The 12116-nt window shown below is 43.1% G+C and overlaps 1 protein-coding gene across 1 annotated transcript in view; it reads right to left on the reverse strand.

Annotated features, from left to right (window-relative positions):
• Nucleotides 1–12116, reverse strand: part of NDST3 (N-deacetylase/N-sulfotransferase (heparan glucosaminyl) 3) — a 55393-nt gene that overhangs the window by 29535 nt on the left and 13742 nt on the right. Inside the window, exon 2 of the mRNA XM_010134268.1 lies at nucleotides 2805–2892. Coding sequence (XP_010132570.1) covers nucleotides 2805–2892 — 88 coding nt within the window. The remainder of the gene's footprint in view (nucleotides 1–2804; nucleotides 2893–12116) is intronic.

A 12116-nucleotide genomic window follows, 5' to 3' on the forward strand; every position in this document is an offset into this window, starting at 1 on the left:
GCAGTGCACAAGGCAGTGGCGGGGGCTGTCCCCTGGCTGGCCGCTTGGCCCCTTGTCCGTCCTCCCAGCCTGCCAGAGGAGCAGTGCAGACCCCCAGCTCTGCACGGGAGAGGGTCTGCCCCTGCTCACCCAGGTGCCGGCACTGGGGGCTGGCCGGGCCCTGAGCCCTCCAAGGCTGTTCCTGTGATGTGAGGGCGATGACAACTCGCTCCTGGAGCTGGGGCCCGCGCCTCGGCCCTGCACATCCCACTCGCAGAGACCCAGCCTGGGTATGGGACAGCACCTCAGCGAGGGCCAGTGTCAAGGCATAATGAGGTGGCCGACAGGGACAGCTCTCCCTCCCCAAGCCCAGACACATATCCTAGTCCCAGTCCACTTTCACTGACCAAGCCCCGTCAAAGGCAGCCAGATTTAATTCACCCTTAACGGGCTGCCTGATGGAGCCGGTATGAGCCAAGCTTGGACAGCCCATAGCTCAAGGCATCCTCACATCGTGCCTGCTGCCTGCCTTCCTGATTGCTCCTTCTCCCGCCAGCAATCAAAGCCTCTTGACAAACCTCTTCTCATTTTGCAACATCTATTCTCCTTCTTCAGTCTTTTAGATAAACTTTCAGCTCCGAAGCTTTCTGCATCCACATGGCCGTACTCTCGTCAACACTAACATGCCTTTTGCTTTTCCTCTTTTCTTCAGCAGACTTTGTCTGACATACCTTCACTGTCGTGATTTTATTCCTCAATACTCATTTCTGAGTGAATGAAAAATGTGGGCAGACATATCTAAAAATACATCAATATTTGTAGATTTTAGGACTCCACGTGAGTCCATGGGGCCCTCTGTGATATTCACTCGCTATCAAAGGCGGTGACGGGGTGCCTGAAGGCCACACGACAGCCGGATCAAGAAGAAACCACATCAAGAAAGGAAGGGCTGTAACCAGGCATGGGCTGTAATGGCAACAGGACTGACTCATCCAATTTACAGCCAGTAAGTGGGTCAGTTTGTACTACAAACATGCAATAACTTTGCCAAATCCTGCTCAGCCAAAACCAGGAAACCCGTGCGCATGTTCCCTCCAAAGCATCTGAACTGTCTACTGAGGACAAAATGGTCTGGAAAGTACCTCTGCCTGCTGAGACGCTGGTGACAAACTTGGCAGGCAGCACTGGTTTGCTGGGCCGTTCTAGGCAAGAGGAAGGGGAGGATGGGGATGGGAACGGATGGATGTCCTGAGTGTGAAAAAGGCACCTCTCGTCTCTCTGAACTCTGCAGGTGACACGTGGATTGCAGGGGTGAAACCTGGACATTTACCACGTCTAGCCGAGCTCTGCTGAGGCCAAGAGAGATCTGTGCACAGCCCCGACTGATTCCTCCTACAGCTCTGTTTAGCTCTAAATAACATTCTTTTCCTGCTTCTTAATGCGTCAAGTAAGACTGGCCAAGCGGCACAGCTGAGGACCAGAGACGTTATGCTCATCCCTCTGCTATGTAACATGCTCAGCAGATAAGCACAGCCAACTCTGTCCTTCCTTGGTTTTGAATTAACGTGGTTTTAAGGTTCCTAGTCTCAGTTAACATGTCACTTCAATTCCCTCTTTTCATATTAACATCCTTCAGCTATGACAGTTTCTTGTGATGTCTTTCCTGTCTCTCTTCCAGGCTCTGATGTTGTCCTCTTTTGCACGTGTCCTTCTCTTTCTGCATGACAGTAAGGAGCACCTTCTTTCTGCTATATCACATCCGATTGAACACCTTAGCTTTTATTTCTCCTAAAATTATTTTAATGGGTAATATGTATTGCTCTATCTCTACGGCTGAGAGTAAATTGTTCCAAAGGATAAACTGTGGTAGATCAACAGATCTCTCGGTGAAGTCAGTAGAAAATTTGACTGGTTAAATTTACCACTCAACAACAGGTTGAAGGGAACTGTATTTTAATAAAAGAGGAATTCAATCCATTCCACCCCAGCACCTAACACAGGCATTGCAGTGTACTAGAATTACAGGTGCCTCACCTCCAGATGTTTAAGCCCATCTAAAATTACCACCTAAATTCCCTGTGGGCTCAGGAAACAGGTGAACCGGATTTTTCTCTCATCCATTGTACGTGCCTGCCTCTCTGCAATTGCGGGAGAGGTTCTGTAGTGAGTGCCTGAGCTAGCTCAAACTGAATGAAATTACAAAACCAACGGGAAGAGACATGTGTTTAATCCACCCTCAGGACTGGTTTTACTGTTACCCACTGACACGTATGTAACATGCATCACCCCTACGGCAAGCTGTCATCCCAAGCTTGGACTGCTTCTTGCAAGGTCTCCTCCTGGCCCCGTGACTCTGCCATTTCTGCATGAACCAGCTTGCAGGAGGAGGAGGAACATTTCTCATATTCAGGAAACTCAGTAGCCTGACAGTAGGCTGTTCTGAAGGGCTTAGTCTTTCTCTTAGAGACTACAGCCTGGCTCTCCTACTTCCACATCACTGCTCTACGTACTGGACTGTTACGCAAAGAATGAGCACCACCTCTTTTTTTTCCTCCTGTTGCTGCAAATAGGTGTTTACGGACTCTATCTACATGGTTATTTCCAGACAGACTACAGCTCAAACAAAAGGTTAATCTGGTAAAATAAGTTTATCAGAAAAATTTGATTCAGTAAAGCACACCTGAAAGAAAGAACAATTTGTTATTTTAGTTATCCTATTGTGAAAGAAGGAATTCTCTCTACTCAGACCCTCAGTCTCTACCAGTCCTACTTTCCTCATTGCAAAAAACACCAAAGTGAAAGTGATTTTAGTATTTCATTCTTACCTGTGTGATAAAATCTCCCTGAAAATCCCAGGTTGAAAGTAAAATTTGTAATCTGAGCTCTCAAAAGATTCTGAGTGTCAAGCAGGGCCTGAAAAGAAACAACCCACTGTATAAACATAGCTATAGAAAACCCACCTGGCACAGAAATTTAATATAACAACATAAATATTTTTAGAGGTATATGTCTTTTCAATTGGTTCTGCTATTTAAAACCAGCTCTTTACGTATAACAAATAAGTAACAGATACTTTCATTACCATTTCAAGATTAAAGACAGCATGCAAACTCTATCGTTTTCCTTGTAAAGACGATCAGATACTGAAAACTGCTTTACTCCCTGTATCATGAGATAGGAAAAGAACGGCACACACCAGAGAAAAGACCTTCCCCCGATGACTCAAAAAACATGGAACACAGCCAGGAATGCAGTTCAGATCTCTTGTGCCCGACCACTGCTCTGTTCATTAGGGTGGACAGCATCTACTAGAATGATGGTTCTCTAGGTCATATCGAGCACACACACGGCAGTTCAGTCATGTTTCAAAATCATGGCAACAGAAAAAAAATATCCAGAAAGACAGAAAGAAGCCAGATGAAGCCTACTCCACATCAAAGAACTTCATCCTCAGTTCCCCCAAGTTGTGACTCATTCCGCAGACAGTTAGCGTACTGCCTGTCAGCATAAGCATACTTGCGCTAAATTAGTACAAACAAAAAATCAGCATGCAGGAAGAAAGAGGAAAGCTGTTATTCATCAGATACAGCTTCGCTCTTCCATTTCATTATGCTCTTACTGATTTGTTACTCCCAAGATTTACATATTACTTTCAGGAGTCACCTCCCAAACTCTTGCACTCTGCAGTTTACCCTTTCGGTTCTTCAGGTGTAACAAAAGCGAGCTTCCCCGTGCAAAATAAAACGTTGCAGAGCAAGAATAAAACAGAAGAGCAGAAAAGCCTTCTCTGAAATGAGACTTGGAGTGCACATTCCTCCAAAGAGCCTGCCTTCATCTGAATGCCTGACCATTGGTAATTCAAGAACATGTTGGACTCTGGAGATTTGTGACACTGTACACAGCAAACCAGAAGCTACAGCACACACACCCGGAGACCGGCGTTCACGCAGTACCTTTAAAAGACAGGGCAGTATTTAAACATCAAAGGTCATCGAAGTCTTCAGTGTCAACATACATTATAGCACAATGATTTTAACCACATGAGTAAGAGCATTGCTATTGTCAGAAATGTGTAACTCTAAGTGTATTGTTAAGGGGAACATATTTAAAAGCCCAGAAAGATTAAAATCACTGGGGATTTTCAAAGGTTTAAAGGGCTAGTAGGCTCCCACTCCTGAACTTCAATGACAACTTGGTGCCTTGAAAAATGAGCCAGTAATTTTAATCACAGTTTCTTTGGACATTTTCATTACATAAAAATTTACAGGTAGTTTGTCTACAATTATCTTTTTAACCAGAATGCCAATGACAGCAAAATGTTAGCATGGAAGTCAAGTCCAGCTTTAGAAACAGGCATAGCATTGTCAAGTTACAATTCCTTAAAACGGGACAAGTTTTTACAGATGGAGGTGATAGATAACCACCTTACGAGAGAAACATTTGGGCATATGAGCTGCTCCTCTTCAGGACTCTTCCAGTACTGACCTATATCGGTTCTAATAAAAGTACAATCTCCACCTGCAAACTCTGCCAAGCCTGCTTCCTTATGCTGTCACACCTACAGCATTACAGCTGCTCTCCAGTCCTCAACCATCCTGCACTCAAGGCCTCAGCACGCTCACTAAGTTTGTAGCTCTGGCTGGCTCAGGAGAGCTGGTGCTCGAGGCAGCTGATCTGCAGCAGCAACAGAAGAGATGGGCATTTGTCCCCATCCCGGGGGGTTGCAAATTTGAGTTTTGCTGACATGGCTAACAAAACATAAGCGGTTTCAATTCTGAGTCATCAGTAGTACTTGCCTCGTTCACCATTTCAGCAGACCAGAACATTATGCCAAATCATGTTCATTAAATATATGTTAATCACAAAACTAAATCTGTGAAAGAACCATCGCTTTTCCGCCTCCTGTTTAAGGTCCTCTCAGATCTGGAAGTAACTTGCCTTGCCCACTGCCTTCTTCAGCGGTGTAGCTCCAGCAAAAACCATACAGGCAGTTTCAAAGAACAGTTCTAGTAGGGTAAAGATCATCTTCTTTCACTCAAAAGCCTGAAAAATGCCTTGTGAACAAGGGACTTTTCTAAAGGCATGAGTAAAATGAAGCACAGAACGGCAATAATTGAAAATAAGCTCGAGACTTCTGAAGTGGAATATTAAGAGTAAAAATCTTGCAACAAGGGCATTTGCACAGGCTGAGAGTGCAAAGATCACTGAGGAGACTTCTTATTCTAATGAAAGGTAGCAAATCTGCAGAGGATTTATTATGAAAATCATCCTTGAGCTGCTGGGAACCTATCCAGTGAAATAATTTTATCTTTGCACGGTTAAAAAAGTAGGAGGCAAATGATATGTCTGTAACACTTCTTACGTTAACAATACTCATTGTCGAATGAAAGAGGTCCTGAGTGCAGCTTGACAGCACGGTGGCATGAACGGGCTGCACAGTTCTTCCCCTCCAAACTAAGAACTGCTGAGCTGAAGGGTGTTATTCTGTACCTTTCTCACACCTTATCAGCTCCAGACATGTCTCAGCACGATGGAAAAACAGAATGGGAAAAACAAAGAGCAGTGGGAAACGCCAGAGACACACAACCTGGAAGGAGATCTTTGCTGCACCTCCTGACATATCGCAGGCACAGGGCTGACAGAACTGCAAACCCACCCAGGCTTTCAAATGGGAAGAGGGAGAAGGGTTGCAAAAGGCCCATATTGTTTCCCTGATAATGCAACACAGAGTTTACTTCTTTGCTGGGAATTGATTTTGCTAGCGTAGTTATCACCCCGCCTCCGTGGCTGCCTGGTGGCTGCATTTTATTCAGTCACGATAAGACACTCCGAATAGCACTCACGTAACAGTAAGGGAAATGTGAACTTCACCTTCTACAGAACAAACTTTGAAAGCAATGGCACTGGATTTTTGGCCAATTACTCTCGTTAAAATCAACAGGAGATGTTCTGCTAAAGCCTTGGGGTGGTGTTCGAAGATACACAGCTAATGCCAGTGATGTACCTGCTCACCTGCACTGTCTGTGAAGAGAGAGGGCACAGACCTGCTGTGAACCACGTTTTGTACAGACAAGCTGAGATAACATTTGAGTTGTCGTGTCTATGATTATTTTCTGCGTGATTTGACATTTTACTCATCTTTCAGGTTCTAAAACCAAAATGTTAAAACTCCTGAAAAATATATAGTAGCAGATGGCAGGGCCTATTACTGTGAGTTTTTATCAGAAAGACAGGAAGAGAGAAAAGTAGGGGGACGGAAGCCTGAAATTTCATTTTTAAATGCTGTTTTATATGCTGAAGGTAAGCTGGTGATATTTTCTGTATATTTTATGATTGGTTTATGAACAGCCCCTCTGGGTAGCTGTATGAGATGCCATATAAATACATTGGTACTGAAGATTATGTTTTAAAAACTGTTTAGTAAAGCCTTCATGTGTTTATGAAGAATTATATAGTACCTATATTAGACTTCCACTGGTACTATAAGGGAAATAGATTGCTGGCTGCATCATCACTCTCACGTACATAGCTACCAAGGAGTACTTTCTTCTCAACTTTTCCTAAGCTCACATACTAAGTTCAGGAAATTCCTCGTGCCAGAAATCAATGCACGATGAAAGACCCCCCTTCTTCACCAACAGTCCAAAATGATCTCAGAAAAAGGCCCTGTTACAATCCAAGGAATAGGCAAAAGTTATCCCCACTGCCAAACAGTTCTTTCAATCCTTGCACCTGACAAGTGTACAGTATAATGAAAGGAATGTAAGAAATCAGGTACATTGTCTATAAAACCAGACTCTCAGATGACTCATCAGCAACATCCCATTTCAGTTATTTCATTTCTGACGAAACATCTCAGCATCTGTAAGCTGCCAATGGGATCTCAACTGACTGAGAATTTGGGAGAAAACGGACTCTAAGAAGAAGTAACCATGAGAATTATTCTTTAATTGAAATATTCATGCAATGGAATTGTAGAAGAATTCCTGCTTTTGCGTAGGTGGCCTCTTTCTTGAAAACCCTTGTTTAGCTCTTTTTATTACTTTTCATTTAGAAATACTGACTTTGTTTACAAAGTAAACAGTTTTATTTGATTTTTCTCATCATATAGACAGTGGCACAGACACATGACATGGGCTGTCAAAAGCTCTTTCTCAAGTAAATCAGCAGTAAAGCCAAATTAAAAACTTGTATCGCTAAACTTGCTTCCCATTTCCCTAGCCAGGAAACCATCCTGCCTCCTGTCCTCAAATATCTCTTAATATGATTCCACTTCATAGTCTGTCACAGAGAAGCCACAAGTGTAAACTGTTCTTCAGGAAACAGACAGTAGTAATTTCAGCACCAACAAAAACATTCAGACCCAAACATCTTGGCTGATCAAACAAATCAAAACCACTTTGCTGAACTCTGCTTCACCAAAAAGGAACTATGACTCGTTTCTGTAATCATACAAACATATTTACAACTATTTTCCAACTCATAAGCTGCTAAAGAATTTAGTGACTTGAAAAGGAAAATAGTTCAAAATGCTGTTAATTTTACATGTAAAGATGTAGATTTTAACTAAATTGGCAAGCAGGTAGACACTGCCTCACAGTGCCGCAGCACGTTTTCACGTCAGAAACAAAAGTAAGAAAGGTCAGCTTTATAATTTTCCAACAAGCCAATCTTCTCCCCCGTTTTTCAGGAAGCAGGTCTCATCTCTCAACTCTTGCTTTACTATTTCACATCTTACAGTACTGTCAAAGGAGCCATTAAATTTGGAGTTACTTGGCTTTTGAGGAAAATTTCTAACGCTATACTGGCTCTTTAGTAAAGGCAAGGACCTTCTGGAAAGGTAAAACAGATTAATAGAAAGCACAGTGTGAAAGCACACAAGCACATGAAGGCCCTTTGTGGAAGCTCTTGTGCAGAAGTACCTTTAATTTTCTCTACTGTATTTCCTCTTTAGTGTAACCCCTGCAAGAGAGAGAAGAAACAGAACTAAAACCATCTTAACTTCTGAGTTCTTAATATAGGGGTTTAATGAGCTCTAACTGATGTGACATCCTTTTACGTTGCATTTTTTGTGCCATCATTCTCCCTTTCCCGAGCCTGCCCATGCCCTGACAAGAGTTCTGCAACTGATGCTGCCCGCACAAGTACACGCAGGCCACCTGTCTGCAGAACCTGACCTTTACTAAACCTTCTATTCACAGTGCGAATTCACTTGCTTGTAAGGCCAAAAAAGAAACAAAAACAAACAAAAAAAGCAGGTTGGGATGGAAATAGAAAAGAGAATTGAGGAACGTAACATGTGACTGAAGTTTGCATTTATGATGCATACAGCAGTTAATGATTTTTAGAGCACTGAACTTCTCTTCAGAGTTCAACGATCAGTATTTGAAATTTCCCAGATATATTTTGAGATTTGCTTTATGATGTTTTATACACCAGTCCCCAAACTGAGAGGCACGAGTGAAGCATCCAACACAGAGGCAATACGTAGCACGGGGTGGCACAGAAGAGAGGCCAGGCTAACAAGCCGTGCCCGGTTACCAGCCCCAGGTTTGTCCCGACACACTGCGAGGCTGATGATGGCACAAAGGCAAGACAGGGGACACACTGTCTCAGGAAGGGAGAGGTGAGGGGGAGGCGGCATTGGGGACGCACCAGAAATGTGTGCGCCTGAAAGTGAGAAACGCTGAGATCGTGACAGCAGGTGTTTAAGAAACTGTGGCAGTGATCAGGGATAGGAAGGCAGTGGGCAAGAACCTGCGGTGTTTGGAGGCAGAACAGCAAGAAGAAGCCGTTTTCTGTTTCAGTGAAGGTCCATCCCAAATGGATGGGAATCATTACTTTATTAGACAGACTATTTTGCTTCTGAGGAAAAATGTTTCCCTCCTGATAAATTATGTATTTTGGAACATCATTAAAATTCAAAGTCTATTCTTTCTGGATTTCCAAGATTAGCATTTTGACACCCATTACCATAAACATTTAATCTATGCAGGAGAACGAATAATTGCTTTGGGTATACTGAGTGTATCTGAAAAAATATTTTGAACATATTCCAGACAAAAGGAGAAGAATGCTTAAATTTTCTTTGACTGTACACTCTCTCAACAGAGCTGACACTACAGAGAGGGCAAGAGAAGGAAACAAAATCTGCAGCTTTTGCTGCAAAGTATGTAGCTGGCAGAGACCATAAATTATAAATAGACCCTAAACAGTGTAAGTGGGTTAAGAACACCACTTTACAGTTTGGTGGACGCAAGGTGTCCAAGAGGACACAATCCAGCAAAAATAGAAAGACCAATGACAACAGGGATGGAGAAGCTGAACTGCTGACAATACATACGTGTAAGTTTATAAAATATCAGATTCCATGGGAGCTGCAGGCAACTACTCCTGCTGTCTGATTAAAGTGGGGGAGGACGGAAACCTGTTCAAGATAGAGTAGCTTAAAAAAAATTCTTTCAATTAAAATCATCCTTCAAAAGACGTAACAGTTCAGAAGTGCGACATGTCAGCAGGATGCCTATTTACAAAGGGTCATGTAACATGGTAGAATTCAAAACAGAAAATTCCTTGTAAGCAGAACGAAGTACCTGGCTTCAGTTATTTAAAAGTTATTGTAGCTTACTGACAGCTAGATTCTACCTGCAGCAGCTCTGTTTCTAAAATTACCAAAGAGGAATGCCTTGGAGACCAACTCCTTACTGTGCAGGACAGGCAAAGCTCCCACCGATGGCTTGCGTTATCTGGGCTGTTTGCTAGATCCATTTGCCAAAGGATCTTACCTGAATTGCTATCATGTTAAGGCTCACACCCACCCGCTGAAGAACACTAAAGACTCAGTATGAGTCTTTTCAATAAACTCAAAAAGCACCATTAAGTGGGTAATCCAGCTTCTCTTCAAAGTGTCAGTAAGATGAGATACCAGGCTAGAGCCCAGCTACGTGCATCTTGGTTCCTCAGCATTCAATATAAGATACACTAGACCTGATTTTCAAAAAAATTCAGGAGACAACTTTATGTGCACAGATGCTGTGACTAGTATCTGAATTTGATGTCCACTAAAGGATACTAAAAATGTAAGTAGTCGCTTTGGAAAACTTTGTCTCAAATGATTTCAAAAGTTTTTTCATGAGAACGCACTGTTTTAATGTTACTGAGTCTTCCCTTGGAGGTTGTTTTTTATATCACATACAATAATTGTGTTGATGATGGTCCAATTATACATTTTCAAGTAATTAGGTTCTTTCATCTAGGTAAATCATTTGTGCAACCAAGAGATTTAAGAAATATTTCTAACTTCTTTCACCAGTTTCTCGCTTCTTGGAGGCTGACATAGCAGCTAATGAGAATAAGCTAATTATAGCATGGTAATTTGAAGGTTTTAAATACCTAGTACCAATATTATTTAATAAAGTAATTATCTGCTGTTTTCAGGATTCTGTATGAAATTCTGCATTGTTAGCTCTTAATTAAACTGTACTTTGAAGAAAAAGGTTACTATCACTAAACAGCTAAATGACCTTGTTATTCTGCAGTTAACAGAAATAAAATCCTGCATTTCTTTTAATTAAAGATCAAAAAATCCCCAGGTCAATCGAAATAGAACTAATAAACATCCTACTGCTGCATATGATATTTTTCCCCAGGTTTTGGTCAGAGCAGATTCAATAGAAAATTTGTTGGGTTTTTGCATTTTTAGCCTAACACTTTATCTGCTCATGAAACACCAGGCTCGAAGAGGTAAGTTCTCAGAGTGTAATGGAACTCAAAGGAAAAACAAAATTACTCTAAAATGCAGTTAAAATCTCTTCATATTTATCCAGTTAAGTTGTTGTGATCTGGTGATTGTTGATGAGCAAGTGCAGCAGGAAACTGAGGTCTGTCAGCCACAACATGAGCATTCAGGCAGCTGTACCGCAAAGTCACACGCACCCCGCACACGGCTGCCTCAGCACTGAGCATGACAGGCCACCTCTCAGGGTGACAGCGTAGTTCAGATCCTATTCCAGTTCACTTCTGGGCCACCTTGCTGTGCCTGCTTAGTCTGGCTTGTCTCCATGGCATCCCGTCAGCAGTAGATAAATCCTCAGAGTTGTTCACTGATTCATGTAGACACTTCTCTAGCTACCAGTAAATGTTACGACTCAAAAACTCAGGTTCAAACAGCACCCTCACATGCAACGCATTTATACCTCTGCACCTCCCATTAGATACCCCACACTCCTGCAGCTTCAGATCTTGCTTGGTAGGGTACACACGATGTTGTCATAGAAGTTAAAACGATGGCACGGCTACTCAAACGGTGCATATAATTTATTGTCATCCAGCTCAGGAGGAACAGAGGCACTACCCAAGCTCCTCATGCATACTCATTATCAACAGCTCTTCTGATTCTTATTTAATGATGCCTCACAAGCCAGCTCCAGCTTTGGGTTTCACTACAGCCAAGAGGCACAGCAAGCAGAGTTTAGCTGCAGGACAAGGGCTACTCTCTAAGCAAGACCATCCTCTGCTGCACAGGCTGGCCACAAGCTTCTGCTGCAGCAAAGCCAGTGCTCCCTTATTCACTGTACACAGCCTGGCTCTGCTGCTGTGGGCCCTTTCACCCCGCTGCTGCCAACATGTGGCTCTGTACAGCTGCTGAATGCTGAAAATACCTAGAAGTTTCAACACCGGAAGAACTCCTAGGCCTAATCTCTCAGCAGAGACCACAGTGGCCTTGCCTGACAGCACAGGACGATGCAGCTGGTCACCACATCTGCTCCACTCTGATGAGTTTGTCAGTGGCTACACCACCCTGTCCAAAGTGCTATCGTTCATAGAGATGCAGCTTAGGTTTCAGGTCTACCTTTACATCCATGCCTTCCATACGACACAGGGTCCTAGGACCTTGCTGCCTAGGACCTAGCCTCCCTATTAGGTTTCAAAGCACCTCCTTCCCTCCTGCTCTGCCCCACACACTGTCTAGGTGGAAAAGGGACAGTATCACTAGTGCCAAGACACAGTACGTGGCTTAGCCAAGGGCAGGTCAAAGCCAAGGATAAATGCAGAGCTTACTCCAAAAGCTCTGCTTCAGCACAGGCACCGCTTTGTGTACATGTCTTACTCCATGCCCAACTCCAGCACGCCAGCAG

Source organism: Buceros rhinoceros, unplaced genomic scaffold (genome assembly GCF_000710305.1).
Source record: "Buceros rhinoceros silvestris isolate BGI_N320 unplaced genomic scaffold, ASM71030v1 scaffold23074, whole genome shotgun sequence".
Lineage (NCBI taxonomy): Eukaryota > Metazoa > Chordata > Aves > Bucerotiformes > Bucerotidae > Buceros > Buceros rhinoceros.